Source organism: Vitis riparia, chromosome 10, assembly GCF_004353265.1.
Source record: "Vitis riparia cultivar Riparia Gloire de Montpellier isolate 1030 chromosome 10, EGFV_Vit.rip_1.0, whole genome shotgun sequence".
Taxonomy (NCBI): domain Eukaryota; kingdom Viridiplantae; phylum Streptophyta; class Magnoliopsida; order Vitales; family Vitaceae; genus Vitis; species Vitis riparia.
Genome location: NC_048440.1, coordinates 12,036,305 through 12,056,213, shown reverse-complemented (window position 1 = coordinate 12,056,213; position 19,909 = coordinate 12,036,305). Strand labels below are relative to the sequence as shown.

General features: G+C 36.9%; 1 protein-coding gene across 2 annotated transcripts in view; it reads left to right on the top strand.

The window, feature by feature from the left end:
- Nucleotides 1-13: 13 nt before the first annotated feature.
- LOC117924071 (DNA damage-binding protein 1) overlaps nt 14-19,909 on the top strand; it is a 36,797-nt gene continuing 16,901 nt past the window's right edge. The window contains exons 1-7 of one of the 2 annotated variants that reach the window (XM_034842622.1): nt 14-300; nt 1,178-1,226; nt 6,458-6,517; nt 6,616-6,707; nt 13,180-13,231; nt 13,364-13,426; nt 13,576-13,625. In XM_034842622.1, coding sequence (XP_034698513.1) covers nt 197-300; nt 1,178-1,226; nt 6,458-6,517; nt 6,616-6,707; nt 13,180-13,231; nt 13,364-13,426; nt 13,576-13,625 — 470 coding nt within the window. In that variant the 5' untranslated portion in view covers nt 14-196. Of the gene's footprint in view, nt 301-1,177; nt 1,227-6,457; nt 6,518-6,615; nt 6,708-9,931; nt 9,951-13,179; nt 13,232-13,363; nt 13,427-13,575; nt 13,626-19,909 lie in introns of those variants that run through there. The other variant, XM_034842623.1, reaches the window with a different exon arrangement.

Here is a 19,909-nt window from a genome sequence, read left to right as displayed (position 1 = left end):
GAGCCGCTCCTTTAAATGAGTGAGCGATGTGTGCTGCTTAAAACCATTACATTCGGTACTCTTTAAGCGGCAGATGTTTCCACCGCCTTCCTCCTCCTACGCATTTCCACCCAACGCACAGCATTAGGGTTAGGGTTACGTTTTCACCTGAGGAACAGATATCCAGCTCATCGCAGAGCTCAGAGAGATTGAGAAAATGAGCGTGTGGAATTATGTTGTTACGGCTCACAAGCCCACCAATGTTACGCACTCCTGCGTCGGCAATTTCACTGGCCCTCAGGAGCTCAACCTCATCATTGCGTATGTATTGCATTTTTCTTTCTATTCTTTCTCTTTGTGTGTGAATGTGTTGGGTTTCTCTTTGTTGGCCATTCTCATGCCAAGAAAAATGCTAGGGTTTTCTCATTCTTCCTCTGCCTATTTCACTCCATATGGTTTGTTTCAAGTCTTGATTGTAGGGTTTTTTTCTTTGGCTTGCATAATATTGTTGGATCGTTTGCTTCGTTTCTGCAAAAGGATTATAAATTTTTGGTTCTTTATGTGGTTTTTAATTAGGGTTTACTAATTTTCGTTCAAACTATTATTTTTTCAGTTCTTGATCGATTTAGGAACAATTCGTATCCATCTTTTGGCCTTCCCATGTTTTGTTGTTAAATATTTTCGGGGAAATTTTTCCAAGAAAACAAATAAAGTTCAAGGGCAAAAATTTCTTCACTTTGGAAGAATATTTATCAAGATTAATCGAGGTGTAAAGGCGTAGGGTTCTTTCATTTTGGGGGAAATTTTTTTGATGAAAACTTGATGCTCGACAACCCTTTAGTTAAACTGCTTAATTGTTCCTGAACTTTTTGGGCCTCTTGCGAATTGCATTGACATCAATTTTCATGGACAATTTGGTTTTTAGTTTATGTCCTTTGCAATGTCAAATGGTTGTCCAAGCCAGGAATCCAAAAAGGAGATTTGCTGACCTCTTTCACACTACGTTGAAAGTGCAATTCACTTGTCACTACCAGAAGGGAAAAATTTATGGCATTCCATATATTTTCACTATGTATCTATTTTCTTATTTCTTTAATATTTGGTTACCATGGCAGTAGTTATAATGTTTCTAGCAATTTATGTATGGAGTGCATTTTTAATCTATCAACATTTTATTTACAATACGATCTGCTGTCAGGAAATGCACCCGTATTGAGATTCATTTGCTTACACCTCAGGGTTTACAGGTACTCTCTCTCTCTCTCTCTCTCTCTCTCTCTTAAATTTTCATTTTGGTTGCTATTAACTAAGGGTTGTAGGGGGAGGTTCTGGCGGAGGTTGATTCTCTTCCATCTCAGAAGGTGTGGGGTTCTAGCCCTTCTTCTGTGTGGAGTTCTTTTCTAGGATGGTGGTGAGAAATAAATTTAGTACAGTTTAACATCTTACCAATGAAGTTGTCTTTTACCAAGTTGCCAAATTGTTGCTGCATGTGCAAAATGAGTGCAGAGTTTGTGGCTCACCTCTTCCTCAATTTTATGATTGCTTGGGATATTTTAAGACTTCATTTGTTCTTGTTTGGCCTTTGATGGGTCATGCCTTGATTGTTGTTTATGGACGTTTTTGGGGCTTGGTGGATCAAGGCCTGGAATGCTAAGGTGACGATCATAGTTGCAAGTCACAGGTTGTGATCCAATGCATTTTGTTCTATAAAAACATTTTGTTCTATAAAAACATTGTATATTGTCAATATGCATGGGTGTGTATTTTGTCTTAGTTGTTTCTTAAGGTTCATGTATGACAAATGATTCTATGATACAAGCATCCTAACCATTTTTAGTAGTTTCTAGGGAAAAATAAACTTGATTTTTTTTTTCTTAAAATGGTCATTATATTAATTTTTTTAAATGTACAAAATGATGTTAAAAGTGGGGAAATAAAGAGACAATGATCCTACATGAAAATACTATACATGTGTTTGCATGTTAAGTATTGGAATTTGATTGTAATTATCTTTGTAATAAATGTTCAGGAGATGTTATTTAAATGATTTAAATGTTAACGTTGAGGATGATGACAAATGGAGAGGGTACCAAAAGGTACAACCCCAAAGGGAGAGGACCACCAAAAAACAACTACTCCTTCCCTCACCAAGAACCCACCCAATCTACAAATAGAGACTTTTGTTTAATATATTACTCTTTCTTTTTTATTTTTAAATAAATTTTTTAGGACAGATTGATGATAAGCTTGGAAAGTTGCATGTGATCATATTTTCTTTTTTAACTATAATTAGGGAATTTTAGGAACTTAGACCTTATGATGTGATAGTATTTACTAGCAAATTGTTTGGAACTTGGAAATGAAAATTATAGTAAAAAGTTTGAGAAGCTCATTTTGTGGATTTTTAGATGGATCCATATATTTAAATGTTATATTTCATTAAGTTGATTTTGTCAAAAGTCTAATATTTTCAAATGTATGATTTTTTTTTTTTTTTTTTAATTTGCACTTTTTTTATAGGTAACTCTTTTGTATGTTTGTATGTATGTATTGCAAAACTAAAGTACAAAGCAATAACACTTAAATTTTAGCTTAAGTGGTAAGGAGTTAGGACGTGAAAGCGGGTATACCTATTTTTTCTTTTTATTTGTCAATATGTTAAAAAAAATTGTATTTGATGATACACAATGTAAGATGAAAAAAAATCATAAAATCATACGAGATGTTATTTATAGGTTGATAACCATAGCGAAGATCAGTTAGAAAATAATGCCAATACCAAAATGAGAACTTTGCCTCCTATGAAGGGAAAAGAGATACTGAATATTCCAAAAAAAGGAAATGACATTTCTAGACTTGAGCATATTGTTGGTAGCATTCCTTTTTTGGTTGATTTCCTTATTATCTAATAGGCTATTCCTTTTGGATACTGTAGATTATGCTTGCTATTAGTATTTTGGCCTTTAGTAGTCTTGTGTACATCCTATATCCCTCATTTTGGTCCTATTTTTTTTTAATGCATTGCAATTTCCTACTTCATTGGAGGGATCATTCCAATCGATAGATTTCTTTTGTTTTATGTAACAAGGATAGTCTAGTGTTAGCATTTATACATTGCATGTTCTTAGGTGTATAGATGTGTATGCTTGTTGGCTATCAATGACCACATTGAAATCTCGTGGTTTAAGGTTTTTTTATAGGCAAAAAACAAATATTTATTAATAATGCGTAATCGAAGGGTGCACCAAAGAACACATGTTGTATGTAATAAGCACCAATTTGGAAGAGTTGGATTGTGAAATTGGGTGCAAGGTGGGAAAGTTGCCTTCTTCATACCTAGGGCTTCCCTTAGGGGCCTCTCACAAATCTATGGCAGTTTGGGATGAGGTAGAAGAATGGTTTCGTAAGTGGTTTTCATTATGGAAGAGACAAACCTTTCCAAAGGGGGAAGACTCATTTTACTTTGTAGTATTCTAGCCAGTTTACCAATCTATTTTATGTCTATGTTCACCATCCCAAGAATTGTAAAGTTGGGATTAGAGAAGGTTCAAAGGGATTTTTTGTGGGAAGGGGCCTTAGAGAAGAAAATACACTTAGTCAAGTGGTCTATTGTTTGTAAAACAAAGTCGAAAGGAGGGCTAGGTATTCATTCTCTTTCGTTGCTTAATAACGCCTTTCTTTGCAAGTGGTGTTGGCGCTTCTCTACTGAAAAAGACTTGTTGTGGAAGAAAATCATAAGGGGAAAGTTTAAGGAGGAGGAAGGGGGATGGAGGTCGGGAGTGGTGAGAGATTCCTATATAGTTGGGGTATGGGAAGAGATAAGCAATGGGAACTTTTTAATTCAATGATTTCTTTCACGGTGGGTAATGGAAGGAGGGTGAAGTTTTGGAAAGATAGGTGGTGTAGCTAGGAGCCATTATGTGAGACTTTCCTGTCCTTGTTTGCCTTATCTGATTCTAAAGAAGCATGGGTAGCTGATTTGTGGGAGCATCAAGGAGAAGGTGGAAACTGGAATTTCCGTTTTGTTAAGAATCTGAATGATTAGGAGTTGAGTGTCATGGAGCGCTTTCTTTCTTTACTTCAAGGACATTCAGTGAAGAGGGAACAAGAGGATAGGATGGTTTGGAAGGGTGAGAGCAAGGGGTCTTCTTTGTAAAGGTGTTTTATTCTTTGCTAGAGACTGGTGGTTCTATCATTTTCCCTTAAAAGATAGTTTGGAATCCTTGGATCCCTTGCAAGGTGAGTTTCTTCACTTAGGAGGTCTGTTGGGGAAAGGTTTTGACTTTGGATGAGCTTCAAAGAAGAGGGTGCATTTTGGCTTGTGCTTTGTGTAAAGAGGAGTTAGAGTCTGTAGATCATATCCTTCTTCATTGTGACAAGGCAAGATTATTATGGCAGTTGGTGTTCTCCGTTTTTGGTGTACAATGGGTTATTTCTGAGTCAGTTAGGGAAACTCTCCTAGGGTGGCATGGGTCTTTTATAGAGAGAAGGCATATTAAGGCTTGGGGAGCTGCTCCTTGCATTTTTTGGACGACTTGGAAAGAAAGAAACGAGAGATACTTTGATGGTGAGGAATTGTCCGATCAAAGGTTAAAAAGTTTATTCCTAAACAGTTTCTCTATGTGGGTTAGGGTGTATATAGGTGGTGGCTATACGCATTTGATTAATTGCATAGAGTGGTTGGGTATTGGGCGAGGGAGGGAGTTTTTTGTACCCTTTTTGCTTGGTTTACTTGTATACTTTTGTGTACTTTTTGCGTTTTTATTAATACAATCTCTTACTTATAAAAAAAAAAAAGGTGTATTAAGGCTAGAAGTGCTGCTCTTTCTTGTATTTTCTTGATGATCTGGAAGGAAAGAAATACGAGATACTTTGATTGTGAGGAATTGTCTATTCAAAGGCTAAAAAATATTTTCCTAAACAATTTCTTTGTGTGGGTGAGGGTGTATCTAGGCGGAGGATATACGTATTTGGTTGATTTCATAGATTGGTCGGGTCTTGGTTGAGGGAGGGAGTATTTTTTTGTGCCCTTTTTTCTGTTTTTTGCTTGGTGCTCTTTGTATATGACCTGTGTGCTCGTGTGCTTTTTGTGTTCATTAATATACTCTCTTACCTATCAAAAAAAAAAAAAATATTTACACTCTTATAAAAAAAATAAGCACTAACAGGCAAGCAAACCAAAGAGAGAAAAACCTTACTAGGAGCTAAGTCAATCAATAAAGACTTTCATTTTTTTTTTTTTATAATCGAAAACTCAAAATATCTTTTCAATTAATTAGAAAAATTCAAAAGGGTGTGACATCCTTCCACAAAATACAAATTTAGATCAAAACAAGGGAATGGATACCATTACATGGTTCCATATGGCTCAACAAACAAGAGAAATTAAATACTATTTTCATTTCTTGATAAAATAAAAAAAAGAAATTACAAAAAGTGAAACATTAATCAAAGCAATTGAAAAAAAATTACATTAGACTTAAGGAGGCACCAAATCTTCAATAAAAGATACCAATTCCTTGAAAAAATCACCTTGTTCTCTACAGTCCCAACATAGTTGCGAAAACGCTATGGTGAAGCCATTAGGCCTTGAAGCTTTCTCTCTGCATAAATTGGACAAGGCAGCAGAGATTTCCTCCTCAGAAAAAGGAATCTTTAGTCTCCTAGAATCCTTGCTCCGCATTGCTTCAAAGTTCATCCCACTAATTTTGGGTCTCCAATCTTGTGTTTTAAGGTTGTTGGGTCAAATACCTAATTTCCATGTTGGTTGCTCATATGCGTTTCAATTACCTTGTTATGGCTTTTAATGTGCTTTTAAGTGGGTTGGTCAATTAATTACTTCCAACTCCCGACTCTCTCTAAGTAGCTTAAAAAGATGAAATTGGATGAAGTAATTTGACTAAGCTTGTCTATTTTATGAAGTCAGCTTGTTAAATTGTTAATTATTTTGTTATTGGAATTGATGTGTGAACAGAAAATATCATTGACTTACTGCAGAAGAATTTGGCTTGTAACAACATAGATGATGACTAAAGTCCAATAATAGTTAATTTGAATCAAAATATGACGATTCATGAAGTTTATTTGGTGTTAAGTAAGATTATTCTAAACCTAATAGCTGCATGCCTGCAGAAATGAGGCCAAGCTAACTGATATGTTCCTTCTGATAAAAATTAACTGATGTTTCATTGTATGAACTTTGATTCTCTATATTTTGATCATTACAAAGGAGAGAATTTTGTATTAGATTTTTTAAGATATTTTAATTATGTTCCTTATGCACTAAGAAAATTGTCATGTTTAACTTTACTTTGCATTGACTTATATTCTGTTTTTTTCTTTAATCAGGATTTATGTTCTGTTTTCAATCTTTATCTGATAAAAAGTAGAGTTCATTTCATTGTTAAAATCAGAACTTTTTTTATTCCAAAAGCATGATTGCAAAGGTCAAGTTGACAGAAAATTATTTTATTTGCAGCCTATGTTGGATGTGCCAATATATGGGAGAATAGCAACACTTGAGCTTTTTCGCCCCCATGTAAGTATCATCTTGTGACATATAGAAAGCTTACTTAGTAGCATTATAATCATGTTTTTTATGCTAATACTATTGCTTGCTGTTTTGGATTCTAACAGGGCGAAGCACAAGATTTTCTATTCATCGCAACTGAAAGATACAAGTTTTGTGTTCTTCAATGGGATGCAGAGAATTCTGAGGTTATCACAAGGTTTAAGCATGAAACAGAAACAACATTTACTTTATTGTTCATTTCATTTATGATGTTCCGTTTGCTAGTTTACCACTATTTTAAGTTATTACATTTTCTATGTAGAAGGCATGCATCTTGTTGAAAAATGAGGAATAGCTTGGAGTCTGATTTGCTGTTGAATTAGATGAAAATTAAATCAGAGAATAAGTAAAATATTTTATAGATTATTGGTGCACTTCAAATTTTATCCAGTTCCTATTTTTTGGGCCTAGATTTTATCAGGACAGTTGTTTGATTTCTTGTTTATTCCATATACTCTTTAAATACCTTTGTATACCAATTCTTCATTACTGAATGAGGATGACAAATTTTCTAAAACCTATGTTCATGTTGGAGCTAGTTTCCTTACTGGAGTTGGCTTAAATTAAAAAAAAAAAAAAAATCTTTTTTCTTCTGGACTTTTATTGTTGGAATCAGAGAAGCAAGTTTTTCTTTGTTTGGTTTATTGAGAGTTTAGCTAAGCAACATAGGAGTGAATCAAATATCTGGAGTGATCAAAGAAGAAGTTTTTGGAGAGTCAAGGTTAGCGCCTCTTCAACAGCTGCTGCTTTAGAACACCACCCATGGAACTGACAATAATCAGACAATTCAAATCACCACCCATAAGCTGAATGGACAGAATTTCCTTTGTTGGTCTCAATCAGTGAAACTGTTCATCAAAGGTTGTGGAAAATTTTGTTACTTTGACTAGTGCGATCAAGGCACCAAAGGACGATGTTCCATTGCTTCCTACATGGGATTCAGAGAATTCCATGATCATGTCATGACTGGTTAAGGAACTAGGAATTGGTCGGATATATCTAATTCTTTTAACAATAAAGGATTTATGGGATGCGATGAGTTAAACATACTCTGACTAAGCAAGGAATTCATGAGATTAAGCAAGGAACACATGATGTAACTATATGCCATGACATTTTGAATAGACTCTGGCAAGAATTAGATTTATTTTACAATTTTGAGTGTGTTTGTGCTATTGATAGTGCTTGATTCCTTTGGCATAAGGTTATTGCGAGTATTTATGGGACACATCCTAATGGATGGGACGTCAACACGGTGGTTAGATGGTCACACAGATGTCCTTGGAAGACTATTGCTCAAGTTTTCCAGGATTTTTCCCCTTTTGTCCGCCTAGTGGTGGGGAATGGGGAGAGAATTCATTTTTGGAAAGATCTTTGGTGGGGTAACCAATCTTTGTGCTCTCAATTTGCTAGTCTTTATAGAGTTATTTCTGTGAAAAACCTCATTGTCTCTAATGTCCTTGACAATTCCTTTCTAGTGTCTTGGAATTTTAATTTTCGCCACAATCTCACTGATATAGAAATTGATCTCCTTCAGAGTTTAATGTCTTCCCTTAGTTCAGTGCTTTTCTCTCCTGCTATGGTAGATTCAAGAAAGTGGTCTTTGTCACCATCAGGCTTGTTTTCAGTGAAATCTTTTTTCTTGGCCTTGTCAAAAGTCTCAAATCCTATCTTGTTCCTTCTGGCCAAGTTCTTGTGGAGTTCAAAAGCCCCCTCAAAGGTTAAGGCCCTTGCTTGGTTAGTAGCACATGGGAAGGTAAACACTAATAACAAGTTGCAATTGAGAAGACCCTACAAATCCCTCTGTCCTCAATGGTGCATTCTTTGCAAAGGAAATAGAGAATTGATAGACCACCTTTTTCTTCATTGCCCCGTTACCATTGGACTTGGGCACAAGTTGTTCAATCTAGCAGGGTTGGCTTGGGTCCCTCCAAGGAGTATTGAGGACATGTTGGTTATTGCTTTTAAAGGCTTAGGGAACTCTTTAAGAGGCAAGACACTTTGGCAAATCGCTTGCCTTACTTTGTTATGGATGGTATGACAAGAGAGAAATAATAGGATCTTTGAGGATAAGGGGAGAACGGAAGAGATGCTATGGGACTTGATTCTGTTCTTTTCCTCTCTTTGGGCCTCGTGTACTGTAGCTTTTAGAGGAGTTCCTTTAAGTGTTTTACAACTCAACTGGATTGCGGTTTGCGCTTCAAAAGTTTGAGAGTGTTGGTTTTTTTCTGTGTTTTTAGTTTTCTTTAGTTGGGTGTTTTCTCTTTTGTTCAGTTTTTGTTTTGTGGGAAGGACCTCTCATCCTTCTTTTGGTTTCTTCTCTTTCTCTTGTTTCTCTTCTTTATCCTGTATCTTTTCTTCTATTAAAAAAAAAAAAGATAGTGCTTGATTCAAGAAAATGTTGGAAAAGGAATGGGTATTTGAATTTCTTGCTGGGCTTAACAAGGAACTGGATGAAGTGGGTGGTCGAGCCACTAACCTTGATTCGAGAGGTATGCTATGAAGTTAAGAGAAAGGCAAGTAGGAGAAATGCTATGATGAGAAGTCAATTCAAGAGGTGTTCTATGAAGTTAGGAGAAAGGCAAGCAGGAGAAAGGTTATGATGAGAAGTTCTATTTTTTCTACCACAAATAAAAACTCAGCTTTATTTACTATTGCAATTGAGACTGTAACTGGTGCTAGTGGTCCAAAAATTCAGCAGAGAAGTGAAGGAAAAAGGGAAGGTGTGGTGCAACTATTGCAACGAGCTGCAGCACACCAAGGATGCCTGTTGGAAACTTAATGGGAAACCTCCAAATTTGAAAAACAACAAATTTCCTGAAAGAAATGACTGAGGAATGTAAGCTGTAGTTGAAAACCAAGCTGGAACTATTGATAACCATTTAGTAAGGAACAACTAAAGCACTTGTACAGGTTGATAAATTGGTCCCAGCTCTCTCAAAATCGATCACCCTCCTGCTCATTGGCCCAGAAAGTTAACTCACTGAATGCCTTACACGCTTTTTTGTCAAATCAAGTCCCCTGAATCATTGATTCTAGGCATCCAACCGTATGACCAGTTTAGCTAGTTTGTTCTCAACATATTCACCTTGTTTTGGTGGTTTTACAAGTAAGGTTGTTGATGGTTCTTTATCCACAATTGCAGAGAATGTTTCAATTTTTTTGTCAAAGAATCTTACTTTAAATTCTGTTTTACATGTGCTGAAACTTTCATGTAATCTTTTATCTGTCAATCAACTCACAAAAGACCTAAACTGCATTGTCAAATTCTCACATTGTGGTTGTGAATTTCAAAATCTATGTTTGGGGAAGACAATTAGCAATGCTAGGAAGATTGATGGACTATACTATTTGGAAGGGAATGTTATTGGTGGTGGACGAGCTCAAGGAGCGAGTAGAGGTGATATTTCTTTTTCTGTTGACAATCAAATAATGTTGTGGCATTACAGGTTAGACCACCCTAGTTTTTCATATTCAAAACTGTTATTTCCATCTTTGTTTAGAAACAAAAATTCTTCAATGTTTCAATGTGAGATCTGCCAATTGTCCAAATATCATCAAGTTTTCTTTCATGGTCAACATTACAAACAATCTAAACCATTCTCTCTTGTGCACAGTGATATATGAGGTCCCTCACTTGTCAAAAATATTATGGGTTCAAAATGGTTCATCACATTTATAGTGACCACACTCGAGTTTGCTTGGTTTGTTTGTCAAAAGAAAAATTAGAAGCTAAGAGTGTTTTAAAAAATTTCCATATTTTAAGAGTATTTTAAAAAATTTCCATAATATGGTTAAATCACAATTCAAAAATCAAATCAAGTTCTTTGAATTGACAATGGAAAAGATCACTTTTCTTCAATTCTTGGAAATTTCCTGTTAGGGCAAGGAATCATCCATCATTCTTCTTGTTTTGATATCCTTCAACAAAATTGGATTGCAGAGAGAAAGAATAGGTACCTTTTTAAGGTTGCTAGAGCACTCATATTCATGAATGGGGTTCCAAAAAATTATCAAGGAGAAAGTCAGTATTTGAAGAGATGGTTCCTTGAAGAAGAATGGAACTTGGGAACTAGTTAATTTGCCAAGAGGAAAGTTTCTCCTGGGCTGCAAATGGGTCCTCACCTTGAAATATAAGGCGGATGGCTCAATCAAAAGATAAAAGGCCAAACTTGTAGCTAAGGGGTTCACACAAATATATGGTATTGGTTACCAAGAAACTTTTGCCAATTCAGCTAAGATAAATACAATCTGTGTTATTTTATCTCTTGCAGCTAACTTTAAATAACCCTTACACCAACTAGATGGGAAGAATACGTTCTTGAATAGCAAATTAGATGAAGAAGTCCTCATGGACTTATCATAGGGCTTCGAGAAAATTTATGGAGGTAAAGAAAGTGTGCAAACTTAAGAGGTCACTCTATGGATTGAAGCAATCTTCTAGAGCTTGGTTTAATAGATTTACCAAGTCAATTCGAAGTTATGGATACACTTAAAGTCAAGTCGACCATACTATGTTTTTTAAACAGATAGTTAGCTACAAGATTGCTATCCTAATAGTGTATGTGGTTGATATAATCCTAACTGACAGCAATCTTGAAGAGCTAGACAAACTTAAGAAGATTTCGGCAGGAAAGTTTTAAGATCAAGGACCTTGGACCACTCAAGACTTTTTCTTAGCATGGAGATTGTTAAATCCAAAGATGCAATTTGTGTATCTCAAAGGATATTGATCTACTTAAGGATATTGATCGTTTAGGATGCAAGCCAATTGACACTCCTATAAATCAAAATTGTAAGTTAGGGACAACAAGTAATGCAACAACAGTGGACACGAGTTGATATCATAGGCTTGTAGGGAAGCCGATTTACTTGCATATACACAGCCAAATATTTCATTTGTTGTGAGTATACTTAGTTCTTACATTCCCCTAGTGAGGAGCCTCTCAGAATAGTGTTTAGAATCTTCAAGCATCTTAAAGGGACTCCTGGTAAAGGCCTAAATTTTGGGAAGGAGCATCTTCGAGTTGAGGTCTATACTGATACTGGTAAAGCCCTTCTTAGATTTCTTAAAAAATTTCCATATTCTTAGATTTCTTCCATCCCAAGCTATCGTCCTCATCTCTTCTAATTAAGCACGATTGCAGTCTTGGAAAAAAAGGTCTTCACACTCTTTCCAATTCCCAATCATGGAGTTGTCTATGAAAGTGAGGACTTTGCTGCCTCCCTCCCCAATCTGTTCTCACATCTCTACTACCCAAGACTCTTTTGCGATTGCTACATAAAATAACTCCCAGGGGCTTTTCCATGGAACTTTTACCGCATCATCTATTCTTCCAGAATTTTATACTTTTGCCATTACCCATATAGAAACAAGTTATGCTTCTAAAGGCCTCCCATCTGAATCTAATAGCCTTCCAAACCCACCCCATAGCCATCCCTAACCGCCCTCGAACACCAACACTTTCATCATCTCCACTCTCTAGTTATGACCTATTTCCAAAGGGTCTCCCTTAGAGTAGTAAATCTCCAATTCCATTTGCCACACAAAGCCTTGTTGAGGGTATGAACATTTTTTATGGCAAAACCTCCATTCTTCTTATTCAAACAGATAGTAGACCGATTAAGACTTCTTCTCAAGTGCTCCCCCGTCTAAAGGAAATCCCTCTAGATCTATTTCAGCCTTGAGCTGACCTTTTGGGAATGGCAAAAGAGACATGCTTTGGTTTATGTTGTAGGATGTACATTTTGTTTTGCTTTCATTTGGAGACATACACTTACTTTTCCTTTTTGATCTTTCTTTTTTAAAAAAAAAATCTTGGAAGAATTTATGATCCTCCCTTGTACTTACCAAGTTCAATGCAATAAATTATGAATCTTTGTGGGATGTTCCTTTTATAGGCACTGTGATCATTGGTTGAAAGAGACCTATTGTCTTGCCATGGCTAGGTAGCATATAAGATTGCTAAAAGTGGTGCTAGGTCGCCTATTTGATAGAATCTTTGCCCCTTAAGTTGGGTTGGTTGTCTTTGTTTACCAGTTCTCTTACACTGTAATTTTTCTCTTTCTTTGGGGCAGTTTGAAGCATACCTCATCCTTGTGTTGTAATCTCAATTTCTAAACATCTTGCTGCTTAGTTATCAAAGAAGGGTTTCTCAAAAGAATATTTTTTTCTCATAATTAGAGCTTAATAGTAAATGTTAAAATGTGCTTTTGGTCTTGGGGTTTCAAGTTTCCCATGTATTCTAATGATTTGGAAGGGAAGTTTTTAATTCAACAAATGACTGCTATGTTTCTCTGAAAAAATGTTGGATAGTTAAGAAGCAACAAGTTCGTGATTGAAGCTGTCTAATTGTGGACAAAGATGAGAAATATGAGGTTGATATTAGATGCATCTCAGGATATGGGGTTAGCTTTAATAGGAATATAAGAAAGTCTATTGAAATTATTTGAATATCTAACACTAATAGATATTTGGAGGTGTTGGTCAACATATTGATATTATTGTTAATACTCATTGTAGTTGAAGTTGGCTTGATTGAAAACCTTGACACTCTAATATGGCTATACTTCATGAGAATTTATTTGTCACATTCTTGCATCAACAATTCTATGCTCTTTTCTTGTAGAGCGATGGGAGATGTCTCAGATCGTATAGGTCGTCCTACAGACAATGGACAGGTATCAATTTTAATTTATGTTCTTTTTATTTTGTTCATGAACTACTGTGTTGGATTTCAATTATATTCTAAATTATTTTTTTTGCAACCACTTGGACATGTTAACCATGTTTTAATTTTCTCTTCTCCGTAGATTGGAATTATTGATCCTGATTGCAGATTAATTGGACTTCATTTATACGATGGATTATTTAAGGTATGTAGTCCTGAGTGCTGATTATAACTTTTATAATCTATCCTCCTTTTTGTGTTTTTATGCCTGTTTGCTTAGAGATTCCGATAAGTTTTTAGATTTACTAATGCTTTAGAATTTGAAGAATTATCATCACAAGTTTGTTTCTTTAGGTGATTCCGTTTGATAATAAAGGACAGCTGAAGGAGGCGTTTAATATTAGGTATTTCTTTCTTTCCCTTTTGGTCCTCTAATAATCAATGACTGATTCTGGAGATGAATTTATCCATGATGGGGGAACTAAGGCATGAATTCTTAATTTACTGGATATTACTACTGATGTTGTAAAAATATATATTTGTCACATCTTGCATTGGGTTTTATTAGTTGCTTTAGAGTGTCTAAGTAGCACAGCCGATTATTTCTTGAACCCTTGAGTAAGAATCACCTTGGATTTTAACAGATCTTTTTGATAGTGTAAATTATATGAACCTGTTTACCTTTTTTTTTGGTTTTGAATGATGAGCATTGAGTCTTTTCTGTGTTAGTTGTTTTGCTCATAATAAAATCTTTCTAAAATATATTTTACAGGAGCAAAGTATATAACCCCTAACCCTCGGGGTACACCATAGAGATCATGGACTCATGGGCTCTCATATGAAGCCCAGGCTTTTTGGAAGAAATTATATGAAATAAATATCAATGAAACATATCTATCAAAAAATATCAATGAAACACAATGACCAAAACATTTACAGCTGACTTATTAATGACCGTTTTTTTTTCCTTTTTTCCTTTTTTAATTTCTTTATTTCTTTTGAGTGTTACTTAAATGCCCCAGGTACTAAGATTTGCCCTTCATGGTCAGTATAATAATGAAAAAAATTACCTATCAAAAAAAAAAAAAAGAGAGATTTGCCCCTCATGGTGCTTTTTTGAGTATTTTTCTTCCCATAAAAGGTAGTTCCACAGCTTCTGAGCAACTAGGCAATATATCAAGATGCACAAAACTGATTCCACGCTACACTTGGTAATGTCCCAACAAAGATGCATTACACACACACATGGTAAGGGAATGGGAGAGAGAATAAAATAGGTAGAAGTTGTGATGCAAAGCTACTTATTTAGAAAATTGATGGCTACAATCTCTATTGTTGCATCATGGTTTAGGAAAAAAAAATTTTAATATTTAAAAAAAAGGTTTGTATTAAACAAAAACAAGGGGTATACACGGTGTATGTAAGGTAAACAAAAGACCAAATAAGAGGCATGAAGATATAAAAACTAGCAACCGTGCCCTATAGAGAACATAACCAATCCACAAAATCTAACAGGGTCAAAGAACCATCCCCAATAAACCCAATCCTAGAAAAGATACAAGAAAGTGTTTGGTCCATGCTTTCACAATTGTCAAAAGCTTTCCTATTTCTCTCTCTCCAAAAGGTCCAAAACAAACACAACGGAGCAACCTTCCAAGCCTTTTTTTCTAACAAAGGACCCATGCTAACTCAGAAGGACCCTTCTAATTGAAGAGTGCATCACTCATTGGACACCAAAAAGTGTAAAAATCAATTGTTGCAAAATGTGAGCTTTCAAACAATGAATGAGAATATGGTCTCCCATTTCTTCTTCTTTCTTACACATGTAGCATCTATTAGGAATCCTCTAGCTTCTCCTTTTGAGTTGATCTAAAGTAAAAATCTTGACCGAATTTGCTTCCCAAACAAAGAAGCTAATTCTTGATGGCACTCAAGAATTCCATACCGTATCATAAGGGAACAATTCCACTCTCCTATTTGCCAAAGAGGAATAGAAGGACTTAATTGAAAAAGTGTAAGCAACCATACCATAACATCATCAATATCCAAAGTAGTGGAGTGTTCATACAACCTCCTAATCATGCAATTGCCTTGTAAAAATATGACTAGCTACCATCATCCCAAAGGTCACCCACCCAAGCATTTTTTGAAGTAGCTATAGAATGGAGTTTCGAAAACAATTCCCTTAAAGACATGTTTGTTGAATATAATGTATTTATAGTGTACAATCTTTCTTTTCTTTCTTAATATAGGTCACATATATGCATGGTTTTAAAAACCGGACCGGACCGGCCGGTCCAACATTCGACCGGTGAACTATCCGGTTCGGTCCGCTCAATGAACCGTTTTGTTATCAAACCGGCATTGAACCGTTCAAACCGACAGTTGAACCGTCGAACCGGACGACCCGTCCGGTTTTTTGCAAACCGGTCATAACTTATACAAATTTTTGTTTACTATGAAAAGGCCCAGTCCAGGCCCAATGCTTACAAACTCAACCTAATAAACCTTCTTTGGTCCAAGCCTCTAGGCCTAGTCCAATGATAAGATTTAAACACTACTATTTGGGCCATGTCTACAAGCCCAATTTGCAGCATTTTTCATTTTAAAATAACACTTGCATTTGGGCCATGCTTGCAGGCCCAGCTTGCTGGCTTGTTTGCCTTAAAGGCAAGTTGGAAGGCTTTTATAGAGCACATAGAGCACATAAAATTCTTGTGCTTCCGATGTGGGATTGGGAATGAGACTATTAAAGGAAAACATTGCCTTTGGATGCATGGAACTTTGATTTTATTTCAAAATTTTATCATATAAAATCTTTAAAAAAATGTAAATATTTAAATTCCTGTTTATTTTTATAATAATTATAAAAAATAATATAAATTAATTAATAGAATAATTTAAAAACAATAAAATACAAAGACAAAATGATAAAATTAAATATTTTAAATTTTTTCATCTTAAATATATCTTCTTTCCTAAATATTACATATTCCTATTTAATAAAATTTAAAATATTAAACTTTATCATTTAATTTTATATACCAAATATAAAAATCAAACATTATTAAAATTTGTAATTTAATATATTTTTAATTTTTATAATTATTTTTAATTTTAATAATATATAAATTATATATTTATGACGTCACCGGTTCGATAGCGGTTCGACCGCCGGTCCGACCAGTGAACCGTGAACCGGTAACTTTTCCGGTTCGATCACCGGTCCGGTTCTGAAAACATTGCATATATGGTAGTTAGTTCAACCTAGCCTTGTATATACATTTCTCTATTGTAAGAAGTTAATCATATGAATGAGAATTAAGGTTTTCTCTCTCTTTTTTTCAACATGGTATCAGAGCCAAGGGGAAAACTTTATTCTTTTTGGTTTACCCGTGTAATTAATTCCGGGAATCCATCCAGTGACCGTGTTTCATTCCGGTCACCTTTTCCATCTCTCAAAGCTTTCCGGTTAGTCATATCGTGGTCAGCACTTGGTTATCCCAAAAAACCAAAATGCTCCCTACTTGACCCCTAGCTTCCACTGACCCCATTTCACAGAAGGATTCATAGCTTCATTGACACACTCTGGCTAATTCCCAATTACTTTTTCCCACTCTCCTCCCAATACTCAAGTTTGACTTGTAATTAACAGAGCATTCCAACTTACAATGTTCCATCTCAAACTTGGATCCAACAAGAATACTCCTTAACACTTGGCTCAAAACCTTCCCTTTCTTTCTCAGCTCCAACCTTTGCAAAGTGCCATAATATCCTCTTCAAAACCATCTACTAGAAGCCCCACAAACTTATTAAAGGAGGCTAGCTTGCTGAAACTACCCTCATGCATGATGGAATCCCTCATTGGACTCTCTAGAGCACACCCCTTGGCAAGAATAGACCTTTCTTCCTCCTCCCCTGCCCTAGTCTCATATTCAAAACTACATTGTTTGCCTAAAGATCCATTGCTGAATTGTCTTTCAAAATCATTCTAAGAGGACCACCCTTCATAGCCTCTTTCATTGACAAAAGCTCAGTGCCACTCTTCACTGAATCCCTCCTACAAATCAAACCCTCGTTCCTTGGTACTAACCCAATTCCGCATCAAAGTGTCATGAACTGCTGACCCGATTCCGCATCAAGGCATCATCAACTGCAGAAAAGCCAATCTCGTTTCTCTGCACCAGCTATAAAATGGAGCATGTAAGCTCTCTTCCTAGAGCCAAGCCCCTCTTAGGGCAAAGATCTCCCCAAAAGGGGAGAAGGGGCCTGATGGGGTCCTAATCCTTTCCCACTCCCCCAGGCCTAGGAGGGCAAGGCCCACACATCCCTAATGGGCCACTAGCGGGTAAAGCAAATGGGCCTTTGACCATCAATGGTCCAATCACCACTTAAAAAGCTTGATGGCCCTTCTTTGCCAACCTTCATGCCACACCCAAGGCCCAACTCCAAAGAAGGGCTGACAACTTCCATCATGCCCTCCTTTAAGGCTGCCCCCCTGCTGCAGAAACAGGGTTGTCTCCTTCCAACCCAGCCCCTACTATCTCCTATCCCACCTGCTGCAGCTTTTTCCTAGAAAATCCTAAAGAAGCCTTACTTCCACTAGCTTTCACTCTGTCAAAACTCAACACTTCACCACCTCCTGCCCTCCGTTGCAGGCCTGAAGAACCCACGCTCCCAGACGCACGTGAAGCCCCCCCTCACCTTCATCTTTACCTCCAACCATTCCTTACATGGACACATCTGAGGGCCCAAAAGTGGAAGCTCCCAACACAAATGGACAGCGGAGCACGACTGCCCTACAGCCACTTTTAAACTCCCCAAAACCTTTCTCCTATTTGTTTTGATTAAGACCCTTGCCCACTGCAGATTCTTTCCTCTTGGGGTCTCCTCATGCACCACTAAAAAGCCCCCACAAGCGTACTCCACCTGTTTGAAGAAGCCTTTGTCCCAATAGAAAAGTGGTAAGAAATCCTGACCCAAGCTTTTTTGGCCTAAACACCTTCTCTAAAACAGCCCGCCTCTAGACTGCATCCATCAAACATCAGTGATTTTTCCTTGAAAACACGCACATCTTCTTGCAAAACCCTTTCTGCCTTCCCTGCAAGCTCAAAAATAAAATCAAGGATCCTCCCATCAAAGACAGGTTTAGGTTCCCTTGTAATCTCTAATGATACCTAGCCCACTTCTTTCAAGGAAGGCAAAAAAGGGGCCTCATCCGAGAAATCTCCCTAACATCCCACCAAGCACCAATTGAGGTACTGCACTTTTTTTAGAGAGTTTTTTTTTTTTGATAGGAAACCACACGTGAATATATTGATAGAAAAAGAAGTACAAAAGGAGGATGAGGAATCCTCCCGCCAAAAGTAAAACTAAACAACACGAAAAAATAACAATACACTAGACCGTCCCATTGGAACTACACATTGCTAGCCAATCAAGTTATAATACGTTAAGGGGGATGCCCTTGAAACCCGCGGAACAAAAAGCCCAAAAGGAAGCAAGGAAATGAATGGAGTCCCAAAGATTATCTGAATTCCTAGCTTTGTCCTCAAATATCCTAGCATTTCTTTCCCGCCACACAACCCAAATTAAAGCTATGCACGCGTTTTTCCACAGAACTACCCTGTTCTTGGACTTGCCAAAACCTTTATAATTGATTAACATCATGTCTGAAATGCTTTTTGGAAGAACCCAATCCATCTTGGCTAGCTGAAAAAGTCTGTGCAGCCATGCGGATTCACTCACACCCCCATCCCCTCAGCCCCCCCCATGGCATACTCACCACCTCAGCAAAGGTACCAAGAACTTTAGGCCCCAAAGGCTGAATCCTCTGAGAAGGAGAAGCCCCAGCATTAAGCACTTCAGTAGCTTTGAATGAAAACACCACTCCATAACTCCCCAATTTCTGAGCTAAGAGCAAACATCTCCCCAACAATCTGGTGTATTGGTGGAGATTTCAATATGATCAGATTTCCGAATGAGCGTAGAAGAGGAGGGAGACTGTCTCCTTCAATGCGAAGATTCTCGGAAGTGATCGATGACTTGGACTTGAGGGATCTGCCCCTTCAGGGGGGTCCGTTTACATGGAGTGGAGGGTTGAACAACCAAACCATGTCAAGACTTGATCGATTCCTGGTGTCGGAGGACTGGGAGGGCCATTTTAATGGGGCGGTACAGAGTACTCTTCCTAGGCCAGTGTCAGATCACTTTCCCATTCTTTTGGATGGGGGAGGGGTGAGGAGGGGGCCTGTCCCTTTCCGTTTTGAAAACATGTGGCTTAAGGAGGAGGGTTTTAAGGATCTGCTGAAGGGGTGGTGGCAAGGTCTAAGATTCAGCGGGTCTTTTAGCTTCATCCTTGCAGAGAAATTGAAGGCTTTAAAGGCAATCTTAAAGTCTTGGAATAAGGTAGTTTTTGGGAAGGTGGGAGTGAATAAGAGATAGGCTTTGGACAAAGTGGATTTTTGGGATTCTCAGGAGAAGATGCGTACATTATCTTTGGAGGAGCTGGAAGCTAGAAAGGAAGCTAAGGGGGACTTTGAGAAATGGGCTCTAATGGAGGAGATTTCTTGGAGACAAAAATCAAGAGAAGTGTGGTTGAGGGAGGGTGACAGAAATACCGGCTTCTTTCATAAGATGGCCAATTCCCATAGAAGGAGAAGTTGTTTGTCTAAGATTAAGATTAATG